Source organism: Amblyomma maculatum, chromosome 7 (genome assembly GCF_055883805.1).
Source record: "Amblyomma maculatum isolate TAMU_Amacu chromosome 7, ASM5588380v1, whole genome shotgun sequence".
NCBI classification, from domain to species: Eukaryota; Metazoa; Arthropoda; class Arachnida; order Ixodida; family Ixodidae; genus Amblyomma; species Amblyomma maculatum.
In genome coordinates this window covers 104,942,058-104,958,551 of record NC_139350.1, presented here as the reverse complement: position 1 = coordinate 104,958,551, position 16,494 = coordinate 104,942,058, and the positions used below count along the sequence as shown (strand labels likewise).

The 16,494-nt window shown below is 41.3% G+C and overlaps 1 protein-coding gene across 1 annotated transcript; it reads left to right on the top strand.

Annotated features, from left to right (window-relative positions):
- Positions 1-647: 647 nt before the first annotated feature.
- Positions 648-15,548, top strand: LOC146184244 (RING finger protein 151-like). The gene is made up of 4 exons (XM_084608514.1): positions 648-990; positions 10,099-10,246; positions 11,781-12,034; positions 15,297-15,548. Exons 3-4 carry the CDS (start codon positions 11,798-11,800, stop codon positions 15,546-15,548), a joined length of 489 nt encoding a protein of 162 aa, XP_084464640.1. The 5' UTR covers positions 648-990; positions 10,099-10,246; positions 11,781-11,797.
- Positions 15,549-16,494: the final 946 nt, after the last annotated feature.

Genomic DNA, 16,494 nt, shown 5'->3' with positions numbered 1-16,494 from the left:
CCTTTTACACTTCACCTCTATATGCAAACGCGACTGGCTTGATTGGGTTCGAACAATAATTGGTACTCCGGCTGAGGCACTCCGACAGTTGTGTACGAGGCCCTCATTATCACATTCGTAGCGGCGGCGGTTTTTGTACACATCGGTGAAGGCTAAGCAAGCCGCCGCGTGCGTGGGTGCATGCAAATGGAGCCTTCCTTTTATACAGACCAAGCTGCTTTATTGCTAACCCTCATAATCCAAACGAAATAAACGTAATTGGCACAAAAACGCCGGCGAGAAATTGCAAGGTCTCTATTCCACAAGTTCTTGGCCACAACGTTGCGCGAACGAACGCTTGCGAACAAGTTTCCGCAACCATGTGTGTGGTTCACGCTACGAGCAAGCGCGAGCCACCATACCGATCGCATGTGTATACCAGCGTTCGCTCCAAACAAGCTCGGCACGACGTTCGCGCTAGTATCATGCACCACGTAGCCACAGAAAGTTATTTCTCGCTAAATGAGCTATGCTTGCAGCTTATCTGCCGCCATCAGGCAGACATGACGGCACGCTTTGTTCCATGACGCCGAGCCCGAGAGTCGTCGAAGATAGCAGTCTAGCCAATGAAACTCGAAGTTAATTCTTCGCACGCAACAGGTGTCACCAAGAGTGCACGGCCACGCGCGGCACAACGAAAGCGGCGCGAAGCGCTTCATCACGATAAGCCATGGACGCGTTTCCTAATGGTCACGAATCAGAACGCCTTATCAGCCCTACGTATGGTACGACTTCATTTTGTTGCGCTCCTCAGTGCTCTTCCTTTCTTGTCGCAACCAAAACAGATCAGAGCTCACTGATGTCGAAGCTCCGTTAAAATGGATTATGGCGACTGCGACTCCTAGGTTTTGCTGTCCAGAACGCCGCGGATAAATGATGTCAGTTAGAAGAGAATCAAGAACCCACAATGCTTTTGACGCCACGACACCCTGCAGACGGCCAAGTGCCTAGGTAAGTGTGGCTGCTTGACAACGTCGCTGACTGTTTGACAAGGAGAAAAAGAATACCGAATTGTGCAGGCATATTACCTGTACTATTTGGCACATTTTACTCTGATCAATTCAATGTTGTGTCTGTAGGATTAAAGTTGTACACTGTTAGGATTCCAATCTATTTTTGAATTGCTCATGTACAACTCCAGTATAACTTGTTATCTCAGCATATGATATATTTCCTTGGCAACTCCTAATATTAGTCGATAACTGATATTGTGTCCATGTGGTTGTCTACAGTTTCAAAGCTGTGTTTTATATCTCGTTACAATCCGTCATTCTAACACCATTCTTCAAAGAATTATTCCTTGAACTGTGGCTAAAAATATAATTGGGCAGCGAAGAAGCCGCTACAGTGAATGACAATGCATGTAGCTTCAAACGCACCATGAAACTGTTGACCAATGCTGCATTGCCCTTGGGATGGTGTATTTTTTGAGGACACTCGCCTGTGGCGCATAGACCTTTAACAGGTGTTGGAACTTTTTAACAGACCAGGGAAGCAATTTTTAAACGACAGCTTACTCAACCTGTTTGGCCGAAAAGCCCCGGGCGTTGCAATGCAGCTGTAGTTGTCGTCAGCGCTTGACGGAAATAATCGGGGGCTGCGTTGAATAAAAAAAAAATGTATTGTAGTAATTTGTCGTTGTATTGATTTATGGTTGATATTTCTGTGATATGCAATGAGGGTATTTATGAAATGATTATACTGAATTGATCAATTAATAAAATGAAAATGCTAACAAATGGAAAAGTATTGTTCAAATGTGTCAAAATGCCCTAATAAAGAGCGGATGATTGATGAGTTTAATAAAGAACATTTAAACTGTCTGATTAATGAATAAAATTTAAATAATCGAAAAATAGGTATTCAAAGTTGTCAAAATGAACAGAGGGAAAAGGGAATACTCAAGGATGCTAAACAAGAAAACTGAGAGTGTTTACTTGATCAAATAATTGGTATAGTTGACGAAATAAAAACTTAAAATAAGAGAGAATAAATGTGGCATTACGTTCACAATGAAAAGCCACTGCTTGATTATGCTAATACGGAAAATTTAGTGTGTAATCGATGAACTACCTATTTTAAAAATTCTAATACGAAAGATTGCTCATAATGTCAAATTGCTCAGAATGGAAAATCAATGTTTGCCCATATAAGTATCGGTGTACAAAAAATTATTAAATAACGAAAAACCTGAATTATAAACTGGACAAAAACCATCACCAGTGTGTGTGAAACGCTATAGCGTGTGTCTGCATTTTTGTATTAGTTTGCGGCTGGAAACTGTCATGCTGGTCAGAATCGTAGTGGAGGACAAGTTATGAAAATAATTTATTATTACTCTAAATATAAAATACCTATACAGAAAAGATTGTGGCGAGGAGTGTATTGCATAACTATTGTTGAAACTTTGTTATGACTGCTCCTTGTCACTAAAACTTTTTATCAGCATCTACCATATTATGAATTCGAAAGCTGCGCAATGAAAGAAACTTTTGTCAAGTTAGTGGGAAATATTGCCAGTCAAGTAAATGTTTCTCTTTAGGACGAGAACTTCATGTCCAGGCTCAGTTTTATTTATTGGGACTACTTTTCTTGTGCTTATTGCCATTCTCTCTCATGTCTGCACCTGCTTGCTCTTATTCACATGCTGGAAAAAGCTATACAGAAGGTTGATGGAAGAAGAATGTAGGTATAATGCCAATAGGTAAAACCTTAACAATGCTAACTTGTTAATGCTACGGCGTGTGGAGCTAAGTTTTATACCGGGAATTACTTATTTCCTACTGCTGAGTGCTGTTTGTTTTGCAAACTAACAGCGCTATACTATTCAATATTTGGTATAGATACATATCTAGCATTGAAATAACGAAACTCCAGTATATTAAATAGTCAGCTGCTATAAGTCAAACAGGAACACATTCATCTCAGCTGCGACTGACTACACGTTGTAACCATGGAGAAAAATGTTACCTGAAAAAATACATTTTTTATTGCGTAAGCAATACTACGCCAGGTTTCAGCCCATCGCGTGAACCCGGCCGGTAGCTACGTTTGACCTTTGACCTTTAGAGAAGAAGAAGAAAAAAGGAAAAGAAGAGAAAGGAAACGAAGAAAAAGAAAAAGAAGAAGAAAGAACAGAAAAAGAAGCTACTTCGGCTTTGCTACGCAACCTAGCGGGTTTAACTAATTTTGTTTGGTGACAGGAGGCTAAAAATGTATTGTGAGCTGTGGGCAGAAACGGTCAAATTAGGAAAAGCAATCTTAAAATTTTTGATATCAAAAAACGCAGATCATGGAGCTTCACCTTGATCCGTGTATTTCTATGACAAAGGAAAACTCAGTCATGAGTGAGAAACATACTGTTCGCTTAGCAGCGGAACTAGCATTGGAGAAGTTTTGTTGTTGTGTTTGACCATGCACTTCATCCTCGGCCTGACGTACCTCAATTCTTTTGGCCAACCTTTGGAGTTGCTTCAAACCGTTTTCTGTGAAAGTCAATATGTCTCATGACTTAAAGCTGGAATCTGTTTTGGAGAAGCTGAACTACTCTAGGTGCAACGTGCGCACCGATTACGAAATCTTCAAGTGCCACTGAGGTATAATTGCAAAAGCTATTCACAAAGTTTTGTTACTAAGGTAAATGTTCTATTTATTCAAGGTCTGTACACTTTGATATGCTGTTCGTAAGTTACAGATTGCTTTATGAGCCAGAAAATGGACACCAAAATAAAATATGTGAGCAGTTTCTGCAGGCCACAGTTTCTGCTAAGATAAACAACTTGGTTTACAGATTAGTTAGCAAGACCAGTTTTTGCTCTGCAATGTGGCGGTCTTTAATGCGCGAATAAATCGCATGTGATGAGAAATCGTTGAAAATGCTGAAGTAATCAACTGATACTTGTAACATACTATGTAACCAACTTCTGTCATGCACACCTTTGTATTCCTACTTAAATTCTTTCAAGAGTAGCTACTTTAATAAATTCATGCTGCCTACTTTTCAAAACATACAGCGAACTATTCACAGGAACAAAACTACGGGCCACAAACACAGGCAGTGTATTTACATCCCTTTTTTGTTCCTTCCGCAGTTGTACTGTATACTTCTGCGTCATGAATTAACCAGCCAGCCACAGCATAGTATCTACATTGCTTCCTCAATTTTCATGTGTCCTCATGTTATTTCCTTCAGTGTTACATCCCTCATGGTTAAGCCACTTTTCCAGCTTGCCTTGTGCCTTTTCAAAAATATCGCATCTCATTCCTTGAAATCACGAAACGTACCGTAAATATCTCTTTACCGCTTAGCAAAAATAAATAATGTAATTGAAAGAAAAAATTATTTCCTTGAATGAAAATATGCACATAATAGTAGAAACTCCAATTCAAGGCTTTATTCCTGGTGTAACCTCTTCGTTCTTGCAATTAGCGGAAATCACGAGCATTTGAGATTGCATTCCTTCAACCGTTTGCTCATATTTGTTATAATTCACATGGAAGCATTTGTAGTCATAAGACAAATGTTTTTGTCAGCATAGCTTTTATTAAATAGCACCATATGTGTAGCTTTCATTATTTCGAACTCTAGTGCCTCACTACACTTAACGGTTCTGGTTCGTAATAGTTGTACGCTGTGGTCTTGCAAGATAGAATTCAAAGCTATAGAAATAGTAATAGTTTGAACTCAGATGTTCTAAAAAACTTGTTTCCAAAACCTATTACTTGGCTTTATGGAGGTTGAAGAATCTGATTGCTTAGAAAGGAAAATAAAAAGACAACAGCAGCATGGAAATGTAAAATGTTTTTGGAATGTGTATAACAAAGGAAAGCTAAATACATTTAATTTATTTAAAAGCTCTGCCCGACGTTGAGAAATGAATTGTAAAGGGCACACAAGGAAGCGATTAAAACACCCTTCAGGTCTTTGCTGTAAGCTTAGATTTGCGGCAAATAATTTTGTTCCAATTTTGCAAATCTGTAAGCTTTTATCGGCGCCTCTACGTCACAGTGTATCTAGACTTGCACGTTTTCTTTTGCTGTTGCTTTTTTATTTTCCAAGTCACTCAACCACGGGTTCTCAGTACAGAAATATTATCCCCAAGAAAACATTCTTTCATTTTTGCCGTGCTCGTCTGCCCTCGACCACATTTCTTCTTTTTGAGGCAAAACCTACAAAAACTATGCCAGTGATGGTTGTCATGCCCAGCTAAAGAGGTATCATGTGTAATCGTTAGCTTGCGAACTGACGCTCACTTTGTAACATTGTTCGCTTTTCTTTGATACTCTGTACTAAATTCTACTGATCGTTCTACTTGATCAACATAATTCTAAATATTTCAATCTGCTATTCACAAAACCCCTGCACATTTGTTAGCTCTCATTGTAAGTGCTTCAGCAGCCGCTAACAAGAGATAATTCTGACCAGATGTGGGGGCGAGTAAACATTAAACACTATACCTCTCGCTATCCAAGTAATGTCGACGGTGGAAACGTTTGTCTAGCATGTACAAGAGCTCTCGTAATGCAGTTTAATAATGCCTGAGACTGAATCAGTATTCGTGTCCCCAGCACAATAACCAACTGCAGGGTGATTGCAAACCTGAGCCAAGCCCATTTGGCTCTCTGTTAGGTGATGTCGAGCAGCAATCAAGAAAATCAACCAAGAAAGAAGCTGGGCACTCATGCCGGGCAGCGACTTCGAGCAGTGCAGTCATCAAATAGCTCAACCACCAAGCACATTGGGCACCCCTTTTGAGACGCGCTGTCGAGGAGAAAAGCAGTCAAATAGGTTGAAGCACGGTGAAGAATACGTGGAACGGTGTTTCAGTTACATGTATGTTCAATATGAAACCTTTAGAATTTCATGGGAACGTTGTTCCACATATTCAGTTTACTTTTATCTGAAACACTGCCTCACAAATATACGCGGAACGTTTAAAAAAATCCGCCTACTAACTTAAACGGTTTGTGGAACCTGATTAAGGATGTTCTCAAGTGAATTCAGTGGAACCACTCAAACCAAATAAAATTAATTTTTATTTTCCAACTAGAGGTATGGTCGCCTGGGCTAAAAGCTGTACAAACAGCTTGACAAAGGCCCAGCAAACCCGCACACAACATAGCAGGAGCAAACAGCAAATTTCAGAGGTTCATTAAAATACGATCATGACATACAAAATTGTTATACCAAGCATACGTCATTGCAGCACGGTATGAAACAAAAAAAGTTGATCAATAATAAAATCAATGGAAAAAGCTAAACAAGATAGAAAGTTCGTAAAGGCGATCATAATATTTAAAGAAAAAATACATATACGGATAGTTCATATTTGCACTAATTAGGTTCTAAACTGCTTAAGACTAAACCAACAGTATCTCTATTTGCTGAGAAAAACGGGAACATTATGAGCCAGGGATTGTAACTTGTAGTCTGTTCTAAAATGTCTTAGAAACCACGTGTCAGTGCATCTGGTGTGTACTATTGCAATGCGGTGTTCAAGAGAAGCAAGTTTTACCAAGAAATTTCCCATACGTGTCGAACCGAAATATGTTAATTGTAACAAGCGATATTCATAAATATTATCCACTCGGATAATATTTCGTGATTAGTATGAACTTCCTACAAGCCTCTCTCTTCGTCCCTGGGAAGTTTGGCTCTCTCTTAGTCCCTGGGAAGTCCCTGGAACTCTGGCTTACAAACGGAGGAACTGCTTCGATCCTTCCTCGTCTTTCGTTTACTTTGCGTAGCTATGTTCTTCGTCCCTTTGTACCATAAACGTTATAAAACGAGGACAAACAAGTGACGACTGATTAAGTTGGATTATAATAAATGTTATTCGCATAAAGGAAATGCGTAATAAGGTTGCGGGGCATTTATGGCACCTTTTAGCCATCAAAATGGTTCACATTCTTAGAGAGCAATGGATTAACTGGGAACGGGATTTCTACACCTGAGAAAAGTATGCTGAGTGCGAAAGACCACTGGACTAGGAGACGTACAAAATCGCCTTGGAGGTCTTGGCATTGGGCAGTGGTTTGCGTCTTCCGATGGGCGTGCTGAAAATAGTAGTGTGAATTCCTGTGCGGACGCATTGCTTCTCCTTTTATTTTTTATTTTTTCTAAAAGTAGCCGTGTTATTTCTGAACTTTTTTCTAGCCCGCATGCTTTTTAGCTTATCGTCGTAAGCTGTCACGTTATATAAAAGTCCGCCCAACGTAGATATAAAGACCCGCTTTACAAAGACGTGCCTGCATGACCTAAAGGCAGTCGTTATAATTTGGAATTGATGAAAGGGACCTGTGAGCTCGAATCCACTAACCCTGCATGCCCTCTGAGGTGAGGGGCCAGAGTTTGCAGCTCCTGCCAATTGGGTTGTGTTACGTGGCCGCTTGACGACGCATCACCTTACGACGTATCGATTCATAGCCGTACGTGTCCGTTAGGTGCCAGCTACACTCCTGCCAGAACCATGTCCGCGATGCTTCACTTGCAACACCGACAATGCGGAAAATGTATTTTCTGCAGAACGTTACCAGCAGCGCTGCCACGGGAAAAACAGATTCCCAGAGTCGGCCTTTCCACCCCCTATCATAAGAAAGATTGATGTCTTTGATTCGAGGCAAGGCAAAATTATAAGCCACGCCTTCCTTTTCCGGCAAGAAAAACTTAAACCATTTTTAAACTTTGAAGTGTTGCTTACAATTCTCCCTAAGTTACAATATCGTTTGCTGGTCACATAACATACCTAGACAAAAGTTTTTTTTCTGCAGTTTAGTTTTGTTTCCGTTAAGTTTCTTTCAGGATTAAACAGTTCGGTTAAAGTTGTTTCAAATTTGTTCGGCCTTTGACTTTAATCATGCATTACCAAATGCAGACAGAGAAAGGTATTTATTAAAAGAGACGACGGAAAGGACGGCGGGTGGCAAAGAGACCCCGACCTGCTACTGTTTTTCACAGAGCCATTTGGGCGCTCTACAATTATTTGCTCCTGTAGACTCAAGCCACGATCATCACCACGTAAGCCGAGATTTTGAGAACTGTTCTTTGTTTTCTTCCACCTCCCTTATTGTCATCCGATCGGTGCCAGCTGGCGCTTCGCGTAGACGAAGTAGATCGCGCCGGCGTGCTTTCACTCGATCGAGCTTTGCACTCATGGCTCATTACTCTTAAGATATCTATGCGCAGACAAGAGGGGTACCACAGGGCTCTGTGCTCTCTCCACTCCTCTTTAGTATAATAAAATGCGATATTACAGTTCATCCTATGTCACTGTATAAGTATACGCAGATGACATAACATTCTTCGCCTCCGAAAAATATATTCACGCCCTCTATCATTCACTACAGGCTTGCCTAAATGCACTTGAGGTCTGGTTTTGACAAATTTAAGTTGGTTTCAAAATTTGTGCAAAGGTGGTGTGCTAGTTTTCGAAACAAAAACCCACCTAAATGTTTCTTTAAATTACCTTTCAGATGTCATACCTCAAGAGAAATCTGTGAGTTATTTAGGCATTAGGTATGATGCTAGTATAGATTGGAGGCCTCACATCAAGTTTAATGTTCCGAAAGTTGAGCATGCACTTGGTAGGCTGATATTGGTAACAGGAAATTTCGAATGCATCGAGATACTCCCCTGCTTCTGTACAAAGCCTATGTGAGACCGATGCTTGAATTTTTCTGTTTGTCCAAAATATAAGCTGCATCCTTTGCCGCTTTTAGGGCGATGTGCTCTGCGCCTCTGCCAAGAGCTTCCACAATAAGTCTCCACCAGTGTTCTATATTTGGAGGCCCGCATTCCGGACCCTAACTCCGGCTCCCGCCTCCTAACTGTGAGAACATTTTCGCGGTCATATAAGGCTACTCCCGGTTTGGCTATACCTATTCTTGTGTCAAACCCGGCCCTCTTTCTTAATCACCAGAGGCCAAGGTTCCGCATGCCCCAGGTTGTCTTCACGCAAAGCATTTTAGCAAACATGGCGTGGACCTGGGTACTATAACTCCTATTGGTTGCTCAACGCCCATTGTCGATAGCGAATTTTATTCTATACTTCCATCTTACCTGAAGCACTTACCTTCGCCTCTAATATACATTCTCCTATCTGATCACCTTGAGAAGCTTTCTGATCACACTGTAATCGCCATTGATGCATTTGTGACTACGTAAAAAGGAGCGATTGCAATTTTTTCAGACTATTTTCTGGAGTTTTTCGGTGTGCGTCCCGGATTACACACCGATCTTTTATTCAGAATTTATGGCACTCGGGTTTGCACTATTAAAACTTCCTCTCAAAACGTCCAAGAATTTTTGTAACTGACTCTCTGTTTTATTGTCACTGGAGTCAGCACGGGATGCTCTTTTGAGTCGCTAACTAAAATATTTCATACAGGGTGATTGAAAGAAATACGGTTCATCTGGGTCCCCGTTACTGCGGCATTTTCAGAAACGAGGTGGCAACGTTTTGGCTAAATCAGCTCTTGATGTCCCTGTTCCATTTACCAATCCTAGTGTCCTTATTTGTGTAATGTACCATTTTCAGCGTTATCAAAACATAGCCACCTCATGCAACGATCCCTTGCTATCTACAGCAGAATACTAACATCTCACATACTCATAGAACGTTCTTTCATTTAAATCACGGTAGAATCATATGCAGTATTTCCCGCCTAAATCTTCACTTATGCAGATGCGGGTTCAGCCCCACAAACCTTTGTGAGGCTTGCGGTGCGATAGAAAATATTGAACATTTCCTTCTCGCTTGCCGAAAGATTTCACATCACAGGGGGGTGCATTTAGAAATTCCAATAGCACAATTGGGATTTACGTTGTCGGTCCCGCTTCTACTTTCCTTCGGTTCGTGCGAAAGGATTTGCGTTGCCTCAATTTTGTCAGTATTTACATGACTACATCACAGCTACTGACAGAGTTTCTTGCAAATTGTATTTTAAATTTTCAAACTTCAAAAATTTCAGCTTCGTACTTTGTTTTCCTTTCATTTATTTTTGTGATCCTAAATCTTGAGTTTTTGTTTAGTTGATAATTAATTTATTACACTAATTCAGTATCTGTAGGACACTTGGAAGTCCACACGGAAGAAGCAGAAGAAGAAGAACTCGCTCGGCAAGAGACTGTCGATCGTCAAGGGTCCTGATCCGAATACGGTTTTTCTCACGCTGATCATCCGCTGAAGTCTGGGTTACTCCAACCAAGGTGCGTGCGCTTACTCCGGGTACCGCTTTTATGATTTGGATTCGCACCTATTTCACAGAGACAAGGTAATGGGCCGCGCTGACGTTCCCTTCGCGTGATGGCTCTGCTCTGGTATCTGATAAGACCTTCATGTCTTCGAATGATAAGTTGCAGTTCTCCGCATATCAGCAATGCACCAGAATAGGTGGCAGCATCGGTATTGGTATGTGCGGTTCAATATACTGAAGCCACTTTAGGGTAAGGGAAAGTGTTAATTTACCTTCACGCCATCGTGGCAATATGTGCGATCTCCAAGATGGGCGATCCCCAATATTAAACAATGCAGTATACAATAGAATATAGTACAATAAAATACAATGAAATATAATACAATATGTATATAGAAGTTTGCAATAATTGACTGCTACACAGCATCATGAAACATACATCATAGGTCTCCCTGTTCTTCGTAAGGATGATAGTAGCGATGAAAATGACGCTGCAATTAATGATAATGACAATTATGACAATAGCAACGATAATGACGCAGAACTTGTGATAATTAACATGAGAACAAGGGTGATGCACCTTATGCGCCAGGAACGCTTAGCCTTTCGCATTTCTGCAGTGTTGATTCCGCAGTGCTCTTGGAAGTTTAGAGCTCAGCTCTTTGGCGCCCGTTACTATGTTTCGCAGTAAGCAGTAACATTCTCACCGGCGAAAATACAGTCTTTCATAAACGCCTCCGCCTTATCCTATGGTACCATAGGATAGAGCGTGAAGGAAAGATGTGCCAGTGACAAAAGCTCTGATGTGGTTTAATTAGGTTACTAATCGGAGGCAATAACAATAATAATTAGTTCACAGAACAGGAAAGGCGCAATGTCCATCAGATCTACTCTGTGCACACCTTAACCGCGCCGTAAAGGTTGGAAGGAAGAGGAAAGTGACAGCGAAATGAGTGAAAGAGGTGCAGTAGCTGAGGGCTCCGTATTATTTCGACCACCTGGGGATCTTTACCGTGCACTGACTTTGCACAGCACACGGACGCCTCATCGTTTTGTCTCCATCGAAACTTGGAGCCAGTAAATTGGTTTGCAAGAAAGCAAAGGCCAAATATAGGTAACTCGCGAAAGAGAACCTAGTTGGCATACAATATGTGCGAAAAATAAAACGGTGTCTGTATTTGGACATGCGTGACTTGCTCGAATTCTATGGCTCGCTTTATCAAAAAGCCTCAATAGCTAAGGAGCTATGCTCAAAATTCGTATTACAAGGTGTCGTAATCGTCGGCATTTTTTTTTATGCTATGAAAATTTCGGTTCTGTATATTCTCTTATAGACTGTGGTATATTTTGTAGCCTTCCGGGTTAAGAAGCTGAGGTTTCAGCAATTGTGATTTTCTGAATTTATTGAAGATACTTCTGTTGTTTTTGTTTTTTGTGTCTTCTTTATCGAGTGTGCTTAACCGAAGACGTGCTCTCCTTTGGGCATTTATAATGTGGCAAATGTTTTAGAAATATTTTGTAACACCGCACCCGATTGTACTGAATAGCCTCAAACTCGACCCCAATGGCGGAACTGACTCTGGAAGATTACGACCCGATGCCCGACGACGAAGAAATTTGCGCCATCTGGCACACGATGCTGTGGGAGCCGGTGGAGCGCCACTGCCGGCATATCTTCTGCCGCCAGTGCATCGAGAAATGGGTTCGCACCGACAACAGCTGCCCCGTGTGCCGCGAGCGGGACATCGGAGTCTTCAATCCCGATCTTCCACTCGTTCAGAATAGGCTGAACAACGTGAAGGTAAGTGCACCTGGTGCACCTAACCTTACTAAAGTACATTTTATTGTAAATATGCATCCTGGCTTAACATAAAAAGAATGAAGCAAATGCCGTTTTTAAAGCGGATATTTAACGGGCATTTATTCCTACTTGTGTATTCTAGATTTTTAAGAAAAGAACAATGCACAGTAATGAAATCGATGCTCTGTACACGAATGGAGGCTGAGAATATCATGCCGGATGAACATGAAACTTTTATTTTATCACTCTTGACCTTTCCAAACGCTATCTAAATGTCTCTGGGTTTTATTTTACATGTGTTTTGCGCTCCCGAGTTAACGAAACAAAGCAACCAATGCCTATGTTTGTGCGTGAGCCAGTACCTCAAAGGAGCGAAATAAATTGCAATATGAGGTTAAAATTTTCAGGTCGCTCCAACTTTCTTGTGCAGAAGAGAAACAAATTGACCTGATTGAAACGTTTATTGCCATTGATGGAGCGGGAATATAACTTGTAGCTGCAATACTTCCATGCATCCAATAGACCAAAGACGCCGGTTGGCTTAATAGAAATCACTGTAAACGAAGCAAATCCATGATGCGAACGCAAATGACCCAATAGAGAATTTGCGTGCAAACTGTGAACAAACATAGATACAGAGACAAGATATGGTAGACGAACGTAGTTTCTAAAAGGACGCAATATGCTCCTAAAAGACGTATTAGAGGCTCCGTTAAATCTCTTCTTTCAGTCAATTTACAGCAAGTGGGATTCCTTTCTTTGTGACGTATTCTTTGTTCCTTTCGAGGACTTGGTTATAGGCTTCTTGAACTGTTTTCCTGTCTGCCGCTGTCCTACTTGAATTAGAGGTGTTTGGTTTCTTGGTTTACGATTGCATCTTCGTCTTATTCTTTCGACCAGCGCATAGAATGCCTATATATATGATTGCACGTTCAGATATGGCTCTACTATAAAACATGACTAAATAGAACATTAAAAAAAATAATAAACAACCAATGCTGGCTGGAGACGGCGATTAGAGGGAGAATCCTATGCGTTTTTTATACATGGTCACTGCTGCCCCGTGAGTGCTGATGAGAGTGCTAACAAACAGCGCATAAAGTGTTCTTTGCAGGCATATCTTTTCATCGCCAGTTGCTTTTGTGGGCAAGCTGTCAAATTTATAGCAACTAACATGCACTACTACTGTGGTTGAACATAGATGGTAAACTAATTAGATCAAATCTTTCTTGACTATTAGTGCAAATCTTCACGGATGAAAGACAAAATAGAGTACTGTGAAATTTTTTTCAACTTTTATTTTATATAATTTTCTTGCAATATGGTGTACAACCGTAGTCAAGACCGCGTTAATTGCTTGTCCTTTGATGCTTGCGCGAAAAATGCGATATGTATTCCATGGAGTAAAACGTGACTAGAGATCACAAGCTTAAGCAAAATGTTAAATCACCCAAGCAGCACTAATAAACAGAAAAATATTGGGAGTGTGTTGACAATTTCTAGCCATACATGAGTCCAGTAAGCTGCCAACTTAATCTAATATTGGCCGAAAGGTTGTGGTGCAGAATACATTGTTTCCAGTGGATCCTTATTATTTTATATTTCTGCAAGCTTTTGAATAACGCGTGTGTATATGCTTTATATATGCTTTAGTCACGATGAAACATATTTATATTGTAAATATGGGTGAGGAGTTCAATGCACAGAATTGGTAATAGTCTCCCGAAGACATAAATTGTAATGCAAAAATATATAAAAATTATATACAAATAATTTCTTTGTTTTAATAAATTGAAATTAGAATGGGGTCTTAACGGAACTGGACGCGGAAGTCTGAATGCGTTCATAATCCCGCAAGGAAGCCTCATGTGCTCCGCTGTGATTCTTTTTTGAGATATCAATGTAAGCAATATGGCAAAGTATTTCGGCGCTGTGTATGGCGTTCAGGAACTCGAAAATAGTATAGAGGAGTATTTTTGGTCCACTTAACTAAACTATTTCAATAGTGTGGTTTTTGGCACCCCATTCTGGTAACCTGCACTCAGTGGGTAAGTAGGGCCGGGCTATCAAAAGGGTATATAATTTCCTCCGACCTGATGTGCACCTCGGCTGAGATTATAGGCTTAGGAAATAATTGGCTTATTTGGTTTATGATGTTTTACGTCCCAAAGAAACTCAGCCTCTCAGAGATGCTGTAGTAGAGGGCTGAGGAGATTTCTACCGCCCTGAGTTCTTACCACCCACTGGCATCGCACACTTTACGAGTGCCTCTGTATTCGCCTCTGTCAAAAAGTCCGGCATTTGATCACGCGTCATCGGGCTGAGCAGTCCAGATGCCCAAGCTCTGAGACACTGCAGAGGGGACTTGGGAAAATTGTGTCGTATGAACTCGTTTTGCTCCTGGCTCAGTGATTCTTTCCATTGTAAGACACTTCTAAATACAGCTCGTGCGGCAAAATGCACATATGTCCCCTTTTTTAAATTGAATTTATGGCCGTGTAGTATTTTATCTGCCTCACATTCGGGAGGCACCTGCATCCATCCTAGGCTCCGCTGGTTACCCACCAGATTTCCAATCGGATCAATATCCTCAGTCCTGATAATGTGCTTCTAAGAAGGCTTGGTAAAGGGTTCTGGACAATCTCGTCGCGATGAAGGATCCGGTAATGCGTTCCTTTATCAATTTCAATGTTACAAATTGCACAAGCAGCCATTTTTCAACTGAAGCGTTGCCCCTGCATTGGCTATAAAGGAACAAATATGTGGTGGTCTGTGGATGGAGCCAACGCCTCGTATTCTGCAGGTACTAGTTGTGGTTCCTTAGCTGCCGGAGATTCAACGTTCTTTCAATGAGCACGAGATGTCCAGCAGCCAGTTGCGAGGCCTTTATAAGGTGTAGCGCTTGCGAACGGGCTCAGTAAAAATCGCCAATTTCTAGATCTTGCAAACTTTGAGAGTTTATATGTTTCAGGTTTTTGCTGATTGTAAACTAGGAGCAAACTATCCGTACTATTAAGCAAATTGTTAACATTTAATTCAGAAACAAACGACAGAATCCGTAGCTTATATGCTTCAAAAATGTTAATAAACGTCGATTGCTGCTGTCCGGATACCAAAGAATGGCGAAGAGGTAGAAATTACACTTATGTTTTCTGATTTGTTTTTGAATATGACTTACCTACTCTCCTTTTCGTTTTCAAATGAAAAACTAGTGCAGATGCACTACTGAACGCACTGAAATATTCTCTCTCGTTAATCGCAGGTCAAGTGTGGCAACGCCGGTTGCACTGCCCTCGTGCCTGCAGACAGCTACGCTAGCCATGACAGGTTGTGCGAGTACCGCGAGCTGGGCTCTCCCAAAGAGGCACGTCTACTGAGGACCCCATACGAGGCAGCCGACACTGAAGCCAACGCTCGCGGCTTACTCGAATGCAAAAAGGGCTGCGGGCTGATATTCACCTCCGAGCGTCTTCAAACGCCACAACTGTCTGGAGAAGCTCAGGCGCAAGCTTAATGGTGAACCTAAGTCTTCACCTTGCATTCATCATTTATTTGATAATACAAGTGACCATTTATTTATTCGGTGACTTCTTGAAACGAGAAATATTATCAATCGTATTTTGCACTAAAGCAACCTTGCCCACACATCCTTTCGCGGGAGATCTAGATTGTATCCTTGACGCAAGCATTACATTCAGCTCACGTAACTGGCACTGCTATGGTGAAGGAGTGAGTGGATAGATCCTCTAATCCTCTTGGCACCTTAGATGTGTTCCGAGCCGGGAGGCTTCAAGAAACTGCAACATACATAGCTGCTCATGTGGGACCCAGCAATAGCAGAACCAACGAGAAAACAAACATGCATTACTGACGCTATCAACTAGCCAAAAGATTTTGATGCTATGCTTTCCCCTCCTTCCTTTCCGCTTTCCTGCCTTATGCGAAAGTTCGTGTGTCATCAGTCTTAAATTATTTGTTAATTGGTTACATGATTATATAAAGACAGATGTTGCAACCTCATGTATTTTTCATGGTTCATACGTGATGTCGAGCTTCCGACTCGGCACTGTTGTCACTGTTCCACATTCCCTCAATTTGTTCTGCTGGCATTACCTGCTATGGAAGTTTTGTTTTTCAAATACTGGATCATACAATTTTGGAAACCGTGACAAATATTACGAGGTGAAGATTTGTTTGCATTAACAAAGTGTTGCGCAGTAAACGTTGCGACAACAAATCGCATCGGACTAGCTCGGCTATGCTAGGAGATAAGTAGCGAGAGGTACGTTTCCCGGCTGAGCTTGTGGTCATATATGTTTAGCAATAAGAGCCCTTGAGTATACACATATTTTATTCATTTCGCCTGAGAGAGACGAAGACGGCACGGGTCACATTGCTCTTTCGGAACCTCGATAGGAGTCATCAGTCACAAGAGGTGCCTTCAGATGCTCTTCCCTTAG

What these genes read in the sequence shown, in the direction of transcription:
- LOC146184244 (XM_084608514.1), top strand. Translation starts at nt 11,798, where the DNA reads ATGGCGGAACTGACTCTGGAAGATTACGACCCGATGCCCGACGACGAA. An exon ending in ATAGGCTGAACAACGTGAAG is followed by an intron (nt 12,035 to 15,296) that starts GTAAGTGCACCT and finishes CGTTAATCGCAG; the next exon opens with GTCAAGTGTGGCAACGCCGG.